At 43.8% G+C, this 16,830-nt stretch overlaps 2 protein-coding genes across 12 annotated transcripts in view; one reads left to right on the top strand and one right to left on the bottom strand.

Moving 5' to 3' along the window:
- The window catches only part of LOC119186620 (uncharacterized), a 127,394-nt gene extending 115,810 nt beyond the window's left edge, over positions 1-11,584 (bottom strand). For 3 of the 8 annotated variants that reach the window (XM_075880490.1, XM_075880493.1, XM_075880494.1), the window contains exon 1: positions 11,390-11,506. Coding sequence is in view for 1 of the 8 variants with exons in the window: in XM_075880492.1 (XP_075736607.1) it covers positions 11,246-11,268 (23 nt within the window). In the remaining 7 variants the exon portion in view is untranslated. The other 5 variants (XM_075880492.1, XM_075880488.1, XM_075880487.1 and 2 more) reach the window with 5 other exon arrangements.
- An 84-nt stretch (positions 11,585-11,668) lies between these two features.
- LOC142761724 (THAP domain-containing protein 11-like) overlaps positions 11,669-16,830 on the top strand; it is a 49,777-nt gene continuing 44,615 nt past the window's right edge. Inside the window, exons 1-3 of one of the 4 annotated variants that reach the window (XM_075880496.1) lie at positions 11,699-11,983; positions 12,241-12,334; positions 13,069-15,908. In XM_075880496.1, coding sequence (XP_075736611.1) covers positions 11,831-11,983; positions 12,241-12,288 — 201 coding nt within the window. In that variant the 5' untranslated portion in view covers positions 11,699-11,830 and the 3' untranslated portion in view covers positions 12,289-12,334; positions 13,069-15,908. Of the gene's footprint in view, positions 11,984-12,240; positions 15,909-16,830 lie in introns of those variants that run through there. The other 3 variants (XR_012887651.1, XM_075880495.1, XR_012887653.1) reach the window with 3 other exon arrangements.

Raw genomic sequence — 16,830 nt, forward strand, 5'->3', positions numbered from 1 at the left:
TGCCTTTGCTACAGGTGCTTAGCTAGCTCATTGGGTAACCATACGGAATTATGTGCTGATTATGTGGTCAGCAAAAAGTTTGTTATAACAACCTCGGCACGTTTCGTGGTGCATGACAAGCCTTCTAAACATCCGCGACTGTGAATTAATTTGTTCGAGCTTCGACTACGCATTCATTGTTTGCGGCACCATACGCGGATGTGCCAGACACAGACAATGCAAAAAGAAATTTCTCTGGAAAAAGGTGTAGCGATGCTCTCCCGCTAATGCCACCGAGGACGAAATAATTATTGTTTATGGTCATTCTATGGTTCACTTTGTTTTCCGCAAGTGTTGCTTCACTATTTTTCGCCCACTGCAATTGCATTCCGTCAAAATACTCAAAGAACCCGAGGCTGGTAAATAACCTGCGTCGCTGTGCGACTGGCTGGAAGGAGAGTTGCCATTTACAAGGAGTCATTCCGCGATGAACGGCCGTCCGCCGTATGCGCCATAGCGTTTGCCTTTCGGCGCCGTCCTGGCGGGTTTCCCGCTCCTCCCCCCCCACTCACCCCAGCCAGCGTTGCTCCCACAACGGCGGCGTAGATAAGCAAATAGTTGCGTCACCGAACACCTGCGTCGACAGCTGCGGCGCCGCCACCAGTGCCTCCTCCTTTTCTCTCTCAACGTCGCTCTCTCTGTCTCATCGTCTTTCAAATGCGTTGCGTTGGTCTGGGGTCTTGGTCGTTGTGTGTGTTCCAGAGAACAGGCGCATATTCAATGGTGGTCACGCATGACACCGTGTTCGAAGTGACGCTCGGATTAAGGAATATTCATGGAGTGGCGGACACGGACAACGTGGGCCTGTGAACGGTGAGTGTACTGTTTTCGTAGGTAGTAATCATACAGCGCTAGCTGGGCGCCTGCAGCAGCTCTGGCGAAGTAGGCTGCCAGCCACTTACAACAGCATGCGTTCGCGAGCCTCTTGCAGATGCCCGATTAAACGTGTGACTTAACGAGTTCACACTGCTATGCGCGATGTTGTGTAAGTGCCTGCATCACTCATACAGTGGGTGATGTGATCACTTAACAAGGGCGGGATTAGTTGCTGATCGCACATTGTCTCTACACTGCACAAAGTGATTGATATTGTTTTAAAATGTGCTTTGGGCTACATCGTAATAACATTTTTATTAATACTCAAATGTGAAACGTGCTTCTGTAGGTGTAAGCGTAAAAAAAGAAAGAAAAAGAAAAAAAATTATGTACAGAGGCGCACTGTACGAAATGGCTTTTTTTGCTTAAAGACGGTATAGTTTTAGTTGCTGATATGCCGCAATGCTCCCAGCACGTGCGCCTCGGTCTTTTAAGCTATTTAGTACAAGTGTCACCTGCAACAGGGAAAGATCTAGCAGACTTCCAAAGGCGCGTTGTTGTGGCCATCGCCGTGCGTTGTTTTCCCTCGTTTCTGTTTGCTGTTTTCGTGCTTTGCCTTCATCTGCGATAACGTTCGGCGTTATAACATAATCGAGAGAGTATACGTGACTGCGGGAGCTATGTGCGGTAGCTCTAGCATAAGCCATGGCTGCTGCAACGTAGTCGGCCTCCGCGCGCGTTGGTGTCGTTCGAGCGCTCTTACTTGCGTGATTGTGTTTAACTGAGTATTTAGGCACGGGTTACGTTTGTGAATTTCGTAGTCAATAATCGCTAATAGCGTGCCCCTAATTGCCATCAGAGGATGGGCTTGGTTGTCGAAATATGCCAGACGCTTTATCTGAAAGCAAGCTTTGAATTGTTTTTTGCACTGTCATACGTGCAAGGCAGTGCCTATTGCAGGCCCGCAACTCTTTAAACTGGACGAGCTATCACATCTTTTATCAAATTACAATGAATTACGAAGATTGAATTATAGATGACGAACTTCTGTGCTAGATTAGGTGCATAAAACACATGTTCGCAGCCCTACGTCTAGAAAGCAGGCAAATAGGAAGCACAGCGTCAAATTTGGATTAGATTCCATTGACGGAGCGTCTTGTGAGAGTAGAAAGAACGAGAAAATTGTTCATTTTTGATGTCCTTATAGAGGCAGTCAGAATTGCACTGATTGGTGACTTGTAAGAATTCCTCAGATTGTTAGAGGCGTGATTAAAGTCAGTAAATCTCTCACTTTTTTTTGCAGACCTCTTCGCTAGTGCCACGCCCAAGATCATTTGTTCTCATGTAAAAGAGAAAGCAGAGATGTCTTCACTGTTTGTACATGAAGAGGTAAGTTTCTCGTGCATTTTGATTAATGTTACATGTTCTGAACATTGTACTTTAGGAATTGTTTTTCACACTGGCTCACTACCCTAAAGGAATTTGATTCTTAGGTGAGTTCAGGCTTTCGTAAGTGACATTTTTGAGCTGTATTCTTACACTTCACCTCAATTCGGGAATTTGCTGTATGCTGGAAAACTCTTATCTTTATCTTACGAAATTATTGGAATGTATGGTTTGTATGCTTCGAGTTCAGTGTAATGTCAATTACACGCCATTTCGAAGGATACACACTACACATTCTTTGTATATGGTGCTGCCAGAACAGCACGAACATCCTTTTATGAGAAGTCATATTTGCTCTTATTACAGGATGAGAGGGTGCCGCTGACGTCCTGCGTAGTCTGCCCCCGGCCCCAGCCTAGAGCAAGCCTACTTCCTGAACCTCCACATGGATAACCGAAAAATCTTCCGTGTCAGTAATGACGAAGAAGGAGTGACAGCACTGATGAGTTGATTTTTTTTTATTTTCAACATTGTCTACGGCCGCATGGCCTTTAACATCCACCGTGATTGAGCGGCTTTTTCTCGGCGTGAGTTTGGAGTTTATCAAAGAAGTTGTTCAGGCAGTACGACGCTGAAAATTTTAGTGTCACAATGCCTGAACAACTTTTTCCAGTGTTGTCATGGTAGATGAACTAACATTGTTATTTGTGTAAGTTATTTTGCTTAAATATAGCCGGACCATTCCATGCCAAACGTCCCAGCCACTTTGGCGACCACCTGAATTGTATTTGAAAAAAAAAGTGCTGACTTACTGCATTGAAAACAGTGAACTGCTCGAATATTTCAGCGAGAAAAAAAATTTTGTTCATGTGGCTGGCTTATAACTTCCTGGCATAATGCCGTCTGTGTGCTGTTTGTGAAAAATTTTGTTTTAAAACTACCGCTTATTTTTTCTAAAGCAAATTCGGTCTACCTGTTAAGTAAATGTGCTTCTGTAAGGTATTTGAAGCTCAATAATACTAGTGCAATTTTTTCGCCACATTCGCTTCCAAGAATAAAGCCAAAATGTGTTATGTTTGCATTTTTTATTGCAATATTGCACTTTGTATGAATATCTGAGCAGTGAATACTTAATCCACAGAAGGTATATTTTGAGGAAAAAATATCTTTAGACCTCCCAAGCTGCTGAAATATTCGAGAAAATATCACGAATTTCACAAAATTGTGATTTTTGTTCGTATTGAGATGCAATTTGCTCCATGTTGTGATACAATGAAAACTCATCATTATACCTAAATTGTAAGAAAATTAAATTATTTCTGTAATAAAAATCTTATCGCAAAAAGGACAGGAAAGAGCGCTGTCAACTGAATTTTATTGAAGGTGCTACGAGCGTTTTTATACTAAGCCCAAGACCAGGGCTCATCTGCAACAACGCATGTCTGACCATGACAAAATAATTTTAACCGAGGAAAGAATACTCTTTTTCGGAAAAGATAAGTGAAGGTGTACTGATGCATTGATCCTTGGCCTTCCTGATAAAGAGTTCTACAATATCTCATTTTTCTGCTTGCTTTTTTTTCAAAAACCGTGTTTTATGAAACCTAGGACTACACTTACGCCCCGCCGCGGTGGTCTAGTGGCTAAGGTACTCGGCTGCTGACCCACAGGTCGCGGGTTCGATTCCCGACTGCGGCGGCCGCATTTCCGATGGAGGCGGAAATGTTGTAGGCCCGTGTGCTCAGATTTGGGCGCACGTTAAAGAACCCCAGGTGGTCAAAATTTCCGGACCCCTCCACTACGGCGTCTCTCAATCATATGGTGGTTTTGGGACGTTAAACCCCACAAATCAATCAATCAGGACTACACTACTACAATAGCCCGTCTTAACATTTAAAGCATGCTGTCTTGCTTGATCATTGAAGCATTGCCCAGTTTGTCCTATGTTTACTTTTCCACGTGTTAGCGGCATCTTATACACATTAGATTGGCAATCAGTAAACCTATTCTAGTGACGAATGGTGCAAGATTGACTATTCCTGTTGCTGTAAGTACATGCACTTTTGAAAGCTTGCAAGGGGTGGAAAACAACAATGTCATATCTGCTGGCTCTTTTCCTAAAATTGTGAGACACCTTATGTACGTAGTACCGTGTGATATGCAAAGGTGACTGGTCATTCTCTTTTTCTTTTGGTCCTGTTTCCTTTAACTTTACTTTCTGCAGGAGGGTTTCCCAAACAAGAACAAGTGTGATGATGCTCTTGGGGTATTGGCTGGTGCTATCAGCCCAGGAGTGCTAAGAATGTTCTGCCTTTTCATAGGGGGCATTCAAAATTAGTAGAAAGAGGAATTGATACCACATGTACTCAGGCCACCCTTCAGAAGTCATGTTAGCACAAGGGTGAGGTCAGGTTTAAAAACCAGATTAAAAGACTAAAAGATGCTGGGTATCCCAACAGAATCATCACACCCGTTTGCAAAACCCTCCTGCAGAACGTAATGTTAAAGAAGACAGGACCAACAAAAAACAATGATCAAAACCTTTGCATGTTATACCACATCATGTGTCTCACAATTAAAAAAATAGCCAGCAGATATGATATTAGCGTGTTGTTTTCCACCCCTTGCAAGCTTTCAAAAGTATGTGTACTAAACAGCAACAGGAATAGTCAATCTTGCCCCATTAGTCACGAGAATAGGTTTACTTAATGCCAATTTAACGTTTGCAGAAGTATTTTTTATCACGTAAACCAATGATTAGTGCATCACTACACGTTCACTTATCCTTTCCGAGAGGGAGTATTCTTTTCACAGTTAAGATTATTTTGTAGTGCTCACACGTGTCGTCGCGCAGGAACACGGTTCTTGTACTCCGTAGAAAAGCGCTCGTAGCACATTTTTTAAATTCAGTTGACAGTCGGTGCTCTTTCCTGTCCTTTCTGTCTCTTCCTAAAGTTGTCGCGCTGTGACTAGCACACAACCACGATATGAACCAACTCTCCCAAATTAAGCTCTTGTTACGTAACACGTAGACCGAGTTTCGTATGGAAAGAAGGAGCGGTGCTTTTAAAATAAAATTTTTCACATACAACACCTAGACGGCATTCCAGGAAGTTCAGAGGGCAGCCACGTGACCAAATATTTTTCCTCTTTTAAATACTCCAGAAGTTCACTATTTTCAATGCAGCACGAGTTTTTCGAATACATTTGAGATGGTTGCCAAAATGGCTGGGACATTTGGCATAAAGTGACTCAGCTGTGTCATTAGCCATAATTATGCATTACCTCTTTTGTTTTTTGTGTGTTTTGACTCAGTTTTGTGTTCGTTTTTAGCTTATTGTGTTTCTGATCATTGTATTGGTTTCTTAAGTATTCGCTAAAGTTATATGTGCGAAAACTCGTATATGTTTGCATGTACATCATTTCTCATAACCAATTGTTATACATCCAGGAAAACAAAGCTTAATCCACTGTGATTGTATACATTTGAAAACACTATCCATATATATTTTTGTGTGCATCACTTCTTGGGAACGATTGTGTACATGAAGGCGTATATAGTGAAATCATGGTGATTGTATATATTTGAAAGAATCATAAGTATATATTTGCCTGTATTTCATTCCTATTAACCGATTGTGTACATGAAGGAGTATTAAATTGGAAACCACTAGGATTGTAGATACTTGAAAGAATTATAGGGATATATTAGCGTATATTTCATTTGTAGTCTCTGTGTACTTGAAGCAGTATACTAAACTGAAACCAATGTAATTGTATGTTGCAAAGAATTGTCAATGAAGTGAAACTGAATAAATATAATAAACATTTGAGGTGTTGCATGTGTAGTGTACGTATGGGTGAACGTATATCTGGTGAAAAAGTTGTGTGGCAGAAGTAAAGTTTATGTTTTAATTGCCTATTAAATAAACGCAATATGCAAGGGCAGCAAGGCTTCATTTTCTCTAACGCGCATTATGCATATACTGTGAAGTATATATAGATACAGCACAAGTTCATACACGATAGTACGCGTTTATATTTTTGCCCAGACGCAATGAATGGAGCTCGACAGGTGGCGCACCATTGATAATCACGACCACTGTCTTCAAGTAGTGTGTAATCAGTGCATGCTTATATCTATTAGTGCAGTCTAAAAGAATACTGGCACCCCTGCCATGGGCACTCAACACCCTTGTGCATCCTTCTCGCAACCTCCTCAGAGGGTGCTAAAAAAGTGATGGACATCGAAGGCACCCTTCCTTAAGGGTGTTTTTGTAACACCCTACAGTTTTTTTACATGTACACCCTATTCTAAGGGTGCATGAAAAAGCACCCTTTTTGGAAGGTGCTGAATTGGCACCCTTAGAGTGTCGTTCACGGGACAAGCTCATTTACACCCTTCTGGTGTAAAAATTTTTACTGTGTATCCAGAAACGGCGTGAACACACATAGACAACTATATTGCTTGAGCGTTAAGAAAAAGCTGTCATAAGCAGCGTTTGCCATACAAGTGGAAACAATAAATGCCAATGTTCATCAGCAATCGAACAAAAGCCTTTTGTGTGGCAATTAAGCATTTTACAACGGAGCCACGCCAGGCCTAGCTCTTTTTTTTCATATTGACCGTATGATTCGTGTAACTTCAATCGTGGTTGCAGTAGTGGATATGCGATTTTATTAACACTACATATGTACTCCCATGATACAGCTGTTATGTCGGGTTAACATAAATTCTAGTCAGGCGCCATCCACTGAAGTCGATTTATGTAATAGTGTTGAGGGCTACCATGTTAGCACGCACCAGAGCAAACAGCAGCGCTTCATATCAGTATACCGCACCTGGTGTTGCTAATATCCACATTGCTGTTGGCATCATTACGTAACTGTAGACTACTGCTAATATGAAACATATGCGGCTCTTTAACCTGTGCGCGTGCGTGGATTTCTGCATACGTTTAGCGTCACTTCATATTGCCTTGCACATCTGCATGATTAGCATAAAATATCGATTTCCGAAGGGCGTGAGATCTGCCTTTTTTTTCATTCATGTCATCTTGGAGTTTAATGGCGGATGGTGGAGCGATTAGCTCAAGGACACCTGCATGTCCCGAGTTTTTAAAGAATACTTCAGTCACAAGTTCAGAAGAGAAAGATTGGCAAAGAATAGGTAGGGAAGTTAACCAGGCTCCAACAGTTTTGCTACTCTGCACCGAGGAAGGAGTAAATGGGAGGAAAGGAATAGAGAAGAAAAGAAAGGCAAACTAATACGATAGCGCGCACAGAAGCGCGTGTTGCGCGCATGCCCTATACGGCAAATTTGCGCACACTCCCGACCGTATTGACAACCCTTCCAGCTTGAAGTGCACTGGAAGTTCTGGGTACTTTGTAGCAAGTCCTTGCAAGCATTTTTTAACATAATAGATTGCAGTGTACTCCATGTAAAACAGTCGAAGGCGATCGGTACGATGATAATGATATGTGGGGTTTAACGTCCCAAAACCACCACATGATTATGAGAGACACCGTACTGGAGGGCTCCGGAAATTTCGACCACATGAGCACACGGGCCCACACCACTTCCGTCTCAATCGGAAATGCAGCCGCCGCCGCCGATATTCGAACCCGCGACCTGCGGGTCAGCAGCCGAGTACTTTAGTCACTAGACCACCACGTCCGGGCGAAGTCGCTCGGTACTCTGCGACTATACAAGCTTAGAAACTCACAAGGTTGCTTAGGTGGCCTAGTTGGCTCCCGAATTTACCGGCAGAACACCGCAGAAAAAGGGAAGAAGAACACAAAGGAGTGAGCGCTGACTATCAACTACTTTCTTAAGTGGAAAGGCAAGGATCATCGAGGCAGGCGAAAAACAAAAAAATAAAAAGCGAAAACACAAATGCTACCATGTGCCTCAGGTGGCCGGCATAATCGTCAGTATGAATAAGCGTTTAAAACATGTAATCAAATACACGAGCACAAAAGGGCGAAAAGTACCATGGCATAACTGTAGGTAAAACCGGACTCCGAAAGGCAACAACCACCGAAAAGCGATTTGTAAAAAATGTGTGCACGTAACTATCAACAAGACTATAAAACTACAAGAAAAATAATGAACAGAAAACAAAGTCACGTGATAAAGCAGCATGATCAAAATAGGGCTCTAGGCTACTAAATTATTTTTGAAAGAATGCTACCGAGGCATGCTAACACATACTGAGCCCATTTTGTTAATTATGTACTCGATGTGCATTGCATGAAAACGGAGAGTTCCAGGGACGACCAGCTTATGAAAGCCCGACGCTTAGCTTGCTGCATGTTTTCCGTGTTACAGTGTGTATGCTGCTTTTGGCATCCAATAACGCGGTGCAGGATTTGTTGAGTAACCATTGCCTTTATTTATAGTGAAACGGTGTAAAGTTGTGGGATTCACTATTTTTGTGGCACACACCCGTTCATGGTGAACCATGACTACATGACACACCATGACGACCTCAGATGCCGACAAGTAGAGCAAAGGTGCTCAGAACCTAATAGGCACCAGGTGGTGAGAGGAATTTATATAATAAGGATTGTTGCTAGTCTCCTGTAGAGCAACGAAACGGTATGCATGCACCGCCGCAGTGGTCTAGTGGCTAAGGTACTCAGCTGCTGACCCGCAGCTCCGAATCCCGGCTGCGGCGGCTGCATTTTCGATGGAGGCGGCAATGTTGTAGGCCCGTGGGCTAAGATTTGGGTGCATGTTATAGCACCCCATGTGGTCAAAATTTCCGGAGCCTTCCACTACGGCGTCTCTTATAATGATATGGTGGTTTTAGGACGTTAAACCCCGCACATCAAGCAACATTATGCATGACATAAGTGGTACAGGAAAGGTTGCAAAATATCGCGCCACTGCGTATGTATAGCCTTGGCTGGGAGCTCAGGAAATTGCACCGAATGCGGATGGGGGGCGGAAGGTGGCATTGGATGGACGTCATTTCAGAGCAGCTAAGGAAGCTTGCAGCAAGAGATAATTTGAGGAGCAATGAGCAGAAATGGGGGAGAAGTGGAGGGCTAAAAACAGGAGGAAAGCGGCACAATGTAAAAAAAGCCAAGCATAAACTTGTCAAGTAAATGCTTACACAACAGCAAGAAACAAAGAAAATATTCATTGGTTCAGAAAACAGTAAAGAAAATAAGGGGCCCGAAGGAATTAGAGCGTTTACGAAATCAGCACTGAGAAATGTCACTACAAAAAGGATGAAGCGAACAAAAAAAAGTGAAATATATACTAGGAGAACCACGGGAGACTCAGACAAAAAATATTCGCTCAGAAAAAAGGTAAACGAAGTGAGGGGCCTGTATAAAATAGGAGTTTTCACAAAACTAGCGCTGTACAAGTGCAGAAGTGTTAAGAGGATAATGCCAAAGAAAAAAAAATCTACGATAACCGTGGGAGTAGGCCTTGTCTGAAGCCAAGGCGAAAGTATGATGAATGAAGACGCCCCTAGCTCAATACTAACGTGCTCAGTATGAGCTACACAGTAACAGCTTAGCAAAGCGCTCTTTAAGCTTATACAGCGGCGCTGATCTTGATGTGGTTTTAAGTTATCGCGGGACGGTTTGTTTGTTTTTGCAGGTGTCCATCCATTCAACTTGTTGTCACACTCGCCCTCATTTTGCTCTGCGTTTATATCAGCTTAGCAAATGACAACCTTGAAGGTGAGAGCAAGCCAAAGGGGGTTATACGATGTTCATATAACTAAAAAGTCACAGTTTCGCCCTTGAACAATAGGTTCGATAGAAACAAATGTGAACTTCACGTGAAGGTTAGCAAGCAGATAGAAACTTGCAGCGCGCTGCTAACGCATATATGAAGCACGAAAACACCTTCACAGCTCGACACTTGAGCGCCGGTCAAATAAAAACAACACACGAAACATACTCACAAGCACAGATGAACGCGAACTAACAAGTGTCACTTCGCTGTGTGTTAAATGCGCGCTCTTTTCGCTAACGGGAGCTGAGCAGCCAGCAAAGTGACCTTTATGCACCCGATAACTACGGCGTTATTCTTCCGCTGAAAGCCCAAGTAAACCGAAGGCATACGACACTCCTCCACCGCAAGATAAGCGCTCGCACGTGTGAGCGCTTTTCCCCAACGCCTCGGGGCAATGTACTCGTACGGAGATGAGCGCGCATCGTAGTCGCGACGTCAAAGTGACGTCAAAGTTATGGGGCAAACAAACCGGTATGGGGCAAACAAAACAGCAGACGCTCCGCGGCGTGCTCTCAGCGCTGGTTCGCTTCTGCGTGGACCTACAGTCCCGGCGTAAACTTAACGCGTATTGTATGGTTTGCATGCAGTAAAATGTTGCGAGTACACCTTTCCAAGAATATTTGTGCGTGGCACGCCCAAGTGCGGCACGCTGAAATACTTCGTGGAGTGTTTTTGTGCAACAGCGCAGAAAGCACCGGTACGAGGCGCAATCAAAATCATTCAGCCCCTGAATTATCGCATTTGAACTCACCCAGCAGTGACTTATGTGTTCTGCTCGCCGTAATGCCTTTTTTTCTCTCTTAGCCAGATTTCCGATCTACGGGCCGATTAGCAGTTCTTTGCTCGTATGTAGCGTGAGTGTGGCAATGCACGATTTTGAGAGCTTGCTTCGTAGCTATTCCGTGCGACGCCAGCCTAGTACTTGACGTACTTCATGTCTATAAGAAGGCACCACTGTATTGTAGACGCGATCGTGCACGTAAAGTGTGCAATTCCAGTGCGCACACAACACACAGTGAGCGCCCACTGTACAATGCATACACACTTAGTTCGATAACACGAAAAGTTTGTCCGTTTGTATGAACGGCACAACTTCTAAAAACGCGCCACGATGCCTACAGCACTAAAAACGAAAGTCAGAATGTGTTCTCAGTTGACACATTGAGTAAGTACCACGGCCCGTACAGCTGAGAGCAATGAATTGAAATACCATGGCATTATTGATGAACAGTGAAGCGAACATACGTGAAAAGCGCCATCAGGTACATCCGGCAGTGCACGTAGTTCGCACCGAGTATACACTACATCTGGGAAATGCACAGCTTTCCTAAAAACGCGCAAAAGAAGCAGCACACGTGAATTGACTCGCCGCTGGCAGAGACCACCTACCACTCCGCCGGCGCTGCTTCCAAGGCCTCTGAGATGGCTGCGGCGCTGCTCGCCGGAAATCACGAAGTGTTTATCTGCTTCTCCGCGAGGAGCTTTTCGATGCGGTGGCTTCACCAATATGACATCATGCCCTCTGCTTAGTTTTTCTTTCCTGCTAGGACCAAGTCAAATTTCACAGCTGCGCGCACGCCGACACAAGTGGCTGACGCATGAACTAATGGCGCTGCCATTCCGTTTTGCTTAGATTGTCTCGATGCGCGCGCCCCCGCTTTGAGTGGAGTCAGTTTTGAAAGGGCAGCTGCCGCCTCCTCGGCCTTGGCGGCAGCGTGGCTGCCATTCTGGATCCCCCGCCTGGTCACTTGTGCGTGGCGTGCGTGTTGTTTTTTGGTCGGTGCTCGCGTTTCTGCGTTCGCTCGTGTCTCTGCGCTCGCTTGCGTCACCATGCCCGGGTGCTGTGTGCCGCAGTGCAGCAATCATTCTAGGAACGACTGGAAGCTGTACCGATTTCCAAGAGACCCAAAAAGACGGCTTTTTTGGACGGTAAAAGTCAAGCTTGACAAGTGGCGTCCCATGAATGCATCACACATTTGCAGCGTAAGTAAATATTTCTTTTTGAATGCGTGGTAATTTGATTAGCCAGCATTACTTGGCGCACCATTATTTCTTTGTTGAGAGCGTAGGCAACGTCAAGTAGTCAAACGTCGGACAGCATATTGTCCGCGGCATTTGGACAGTACGCGAGCCATTCGGGGTAGCGACCCCGCTGTAAGAAAATGCGTGAGGTAGAAGGCTGGTGTATTATATCAAATATAAAAGCACCCATCAACACCCAATTCTAATTTTATTTGCAGGCTCACTTTGAACCGAACAACTACGAGCAAAACCGAGTGGATGGTTGAAAAAAGCTGAAACCGAATGCAGTCCCAACTTTGTTCTCCTTCAGACGTATGTTTTTAAGTTTACTGTGGCATTACATTATGAAGTATAAATTACAGGCATTGTGTGCATGCAGCTGCAACTTCAATACGGTTAAAACCAAAGAGGAACGTTTATGCTGTGTCCAAATTACTTCATACATTGTAAACGTCTGAGTGTATTTCACTGTCTCAAGGCACTGACCAGCCACACTGGCAGCAGCTTTCCGCTATCAGGCACGAGGCTGTGCACTTGTTATAATCTCACGTGTAGTGACTATTTTACTCAAACAAAAACACTCATGTACACGAGACCACAATGTACGTGAAAAGATACCTGGTGGAATACTTTATTTTAAGTCCTCCACTAACGCCCTCTCACAGCCCACATCTAGCTTGGGGCACATGGAGCTCCGATTCGAATTAGAGGCTTTTTTTTGTAGGGACAAATTTTTGGTACAATTTGGTTATGATACTGTGGAAACTCCGTAATATATGCATTAGGCAAAAATTAGTCAGCAAAGTGTACAATGAAGTCAACGGTTCAATGAATTTTAATAGGGTGAAACAAGCTTTTTCCTATAATAAGGGAAAAGGTTGGGGGAACAACCTTCCCAGCTTTAAGAATGACCTTCCTAGGTTTAATGACCATTCAGATACCAGCAGCATTGGTTACGTTATGAACTAACCACAGGCTTGACATAAATTGGAATTACATGAAAACATTTAAAAATACATATGTTTCTGCTTGCACCGCTGCCCAAGGAACGAAGACCACCAAAGGAAAGAACTGTGCCCACACCCTCCGGTGGAGAGACCAGCAAATCTGCTCTGAGGCTACGTCCATCTCCAGCTACAGTTGAGATACCGTGAGAGGCTCACAAAGCCCTGCAATTTATGAGTTTTTACTGGAAGGAATGTCGCGTTACGGACACGACGCCATGGAACTCAGCGACGCCGCAGTGAAACTGTCAGCAAACTCTAGTGATTCACATCACCATTCCTCCCAGGCATTCTTTACGAAGTGATCGATGTTATGAAATGCAAAGCTGAGACTATGGAGAATGTCGAAAAGTACTGCGTCCTTTTTTTTTTGACGAAGTGAAGATAGTGCCGGGGTTCAAGCTAGACCGTGCTGAAAGACACATTTCTTGGAGGAGTAATGCTTCCCCCGAAGCTTCAAGAGCCTGCGAACCACGCTCTTGTATATATGTTAGGCGGCCTTCACCAAAGCTGGAAGCAAATTATCGCTTAAGGAATTTACTGAAAGAACCGTCGATGGTTGTTTGCTGAAAACTATGTATTGGAGCTAGTACAGCTGTGCAGTCAAATATCACTGAATGCTCGCATAGTCACATCTTACATGGGCTCCGCGAACCGCGCAATGTGGTGCCATCAGGCTTTTCAAGTCACAGAGATTCTTCGACAGTATGTTCCATACGTCATCCGTGCATGGATGGCAAGGAAGTGTTTTTCATGACTCATCCGGCTCACGTGCTGAAAAACCTCAGGGGCCAACTCTTGGAACTCTAAAGTTTTCACACTGAGTGAGGCCACAGTGGCCAAAAATAGCCTACCTTCTACAGAGGTTAACGTGGAATATGTTGAGGCGGTACTTGAACACAATTCTGAAAGAGAACTGAAGGTAGCGCCAAACTTGTCCGACGTTCACACCAGCACAGGCCACATCACCAAAATGAAAGTTGGTGTCACTGTACAGCTTTCTCAGGAAGCTCCTCCAGCTATCCGCTTCCTTATAAAGGAAGGCCTACTAAAACGGGAAGCGGAAACAGCAGCATGGTTTATGGAGCTTATTTCAAAGTGGTATGCACTGATGTCCTCGCGGCATCCAGCAATGGCGTTAGGTCACAGAAACAAGGCCAAGTACTCTGAAGCCCTAGATACATTGCACATGGCAATGAATACAGTGAGAACTACGAAAATGGGCAACACATCAAATTGGAAACCGTCGCAAGCTGGCCTGCTCATATCAACTACGGTTGTTGTTCGCCTCCAAGGAGTGCTACTAAGTGACGAAGGATATGAGTTCTTTCTTACAAGTAGGCTGCTGCAAGACTGCTTAGAAAATCATTTTTCTGTCGTGAGGCTTATGAAGCCGGTTCCCAGTGCCTATGTCATGAAGTGTGCTCTGAGACTCGTGAGCGTAAGCCAATTTTCGCATACGCCGCGGACGGGAAGTCACGAACTTGATGACCGAGAATACCTTGTAGACCTGCTATCCCAGGGTAAATAGGCCTGTGTCGAGAACGAACTTGAAGAGATTGACGATTCTGAGATTATGTTCACTGAAGAATTGTCGGCAACAGAATTGCTTATTCTGTTTTACCTCGGAGGATTCATTTTGAAGGGAATATTGAAGTCCGTGTAGTGCGCAAAATGCAAAGATGCTTTCATGGGAACTGCGTGCCACGAGTATGCTTCACTTGCATCACTGAAAGAGTATGTTTCGGACTGAGACAACCTTATATATCCGAGCAGTGGAGCGATTAAAGCCCTGAAAGACTATGAAGAGCACTTTATGCATAAACTCTTGGTGCACGGATAAAATAATCACGATGAATTCACCGCTTCGTTCACTTACAGCATACCTAATCAAGGCACACCACCGATGCCTGTGAGAATGCTCACTGAGAGGTACGCACGAATAAAGCTGCGCATCCACCTTCGACAGTTGCCAGCCGATAGTTTGAATTGGAATTCTAGCAAAACTAGTGCCGGCGTCAACCTCTCGTAAGATATCGACACACTTAGATCAGCTGCATGCCCCAAATTAACTGAAAAGTATGCCTTCTGTGCTGATCTGATGCCAATATATATGCGTTTGCAGTTGTTAAATACTTGTTTTCATCCTTCACTGTTTTTTTGTTTCAAGGCTGCCTTTCCGTCTATTCCTAACTTATTACGTAGGTCGTTTTTTTTTACTCCTGCACGATCACTGCGAAGCAACCAGTGACAGTCCTGCGAAAATTCTGTTATGGAGTGCTTTATTTGCGTAATTGCCTCTGTCAGCATAGCATTTATGCATACAAATAAATGACCTGTACACTAATTCTCGAATGTCATGTAATTTCAACTCTTTGAGAAAGTATAATAATGGTATGAAAGCTTCAATTTCATTATAGCTTAATATATGCATTTTTACTTGTGGATAATGACCTGCCGTGCATTCGTTTAGAAGCACTTGTGCTCTTACGTTTTTGCTTTACTATTACCTATTTTAGTTACTTATTTTATTTCTTTATTTTATTTTTTTCTGACCCAAATGTTTTGTTAAACAAAGTGTACTTAGTATGTATTCCCTTGTGTTACACATTCTTTGTTACTTCTGTGCAAATGAAACTTTTCTAGTTATATTCCTTGGTACTCTTTCAAATTCTCATTGAGTTATGAACTTATCGAGCTTTTTGTGAATCTTTACGTCCTAGATTTGAACTTTTTTTGTATGTTGTGAACAATATGCTGTGTATTTGTTGTTTAATATTTATGTAAAACCGGTACAGAGGCCTTTTGTAAGGTATTGTTATACCTTTAGCTTCTGGACCTTTCTTGGTGTATTTAAAAAAAATAAAGGATCTGAATCTGAATACTGCCCCTCGGCACTTAATCATGTGTACAATACATTTAACGCAATTTATGATGAACGAGCAAAGTATAAACTTAGCAAAAGAAGCCGTCATAACCGCGCTTTGGTAGCTTCGCAACACTAAAATTCGAGTTTTGCGATATATCTACTGCTGCTGCTGGCACGCATATGACTGCTTTAAACAATTATTTGCGTATTTGGAATGCAGAATTTACAAGGCAAATAACTAAGTGTTTATACTTGCCAGAACTCTCGTTTGCGGCCGAAGGAAGAGGATTCGTTTAATATAACCAAGTCTATACGTCAGCCTATAGTGCGAAACACATGCACAGGCCGTCAGTTTATATGAAGTACATCGTTCCCTTAATATACATTTAGATAACAACAGCACTAAAAGTGGTCCAAGGTTCAAAAAGAAAAGAAGAAGAAAAAACTCACAGTGCGCGCTTATTTCTGGACGTTTCCGCGAACCGCAAGTGCCTTGTATACGCCTTTCGTGTGCTGTCTAGCTGCGGCGGGAGGCGCAATGGGGGCCGTCGTAGCAGACGACGCGCCTGTCCTCAGCGGAGCGCCCGGGCATCAAGTCACCCTAGTTTTGCTTCTCATGCCGCGCCGCGCGTCGCGACGTGCGTGTTGCCGGTCAGACACAACAGCCTGTTTTCAGCACTCGCTTGCTCCTTCAGGCCATGGTTTAGTGAACTGTCGTCTCTTACGAAAGAGTGTTGCGCCAGGCCACAAATGCGGCTACACTTTTAGAAAAAAGGGGTAGTAGTTGCTATCTTTGGGGTAGTAATGGCTTGTTGATTTTATTGGTTGATATGTGTAATTTAACGCCCCAAAATCACCTTATGATTACGAGAGGCGCCATAGTGGAGGGCTCCGGAAATTTCGACCACCTGGGGTTCTTTAACGTGAACCCAAAT

The sequence above is a fragment of the Rhipicephalus microplus genome, chromosome X, assembly GCF_043290135.1.
Source record: "Rhipicephalus microplus isolate Deutch F79 chromosome X, USDA_Rmic, whole genome shotgun sequence".
NCBI lineage: Eukaryota > Metazoa > Arthropoda > Arachnida > Ixodida > Ixodidae > Rhipicephalus > Rhipicephalus microplus.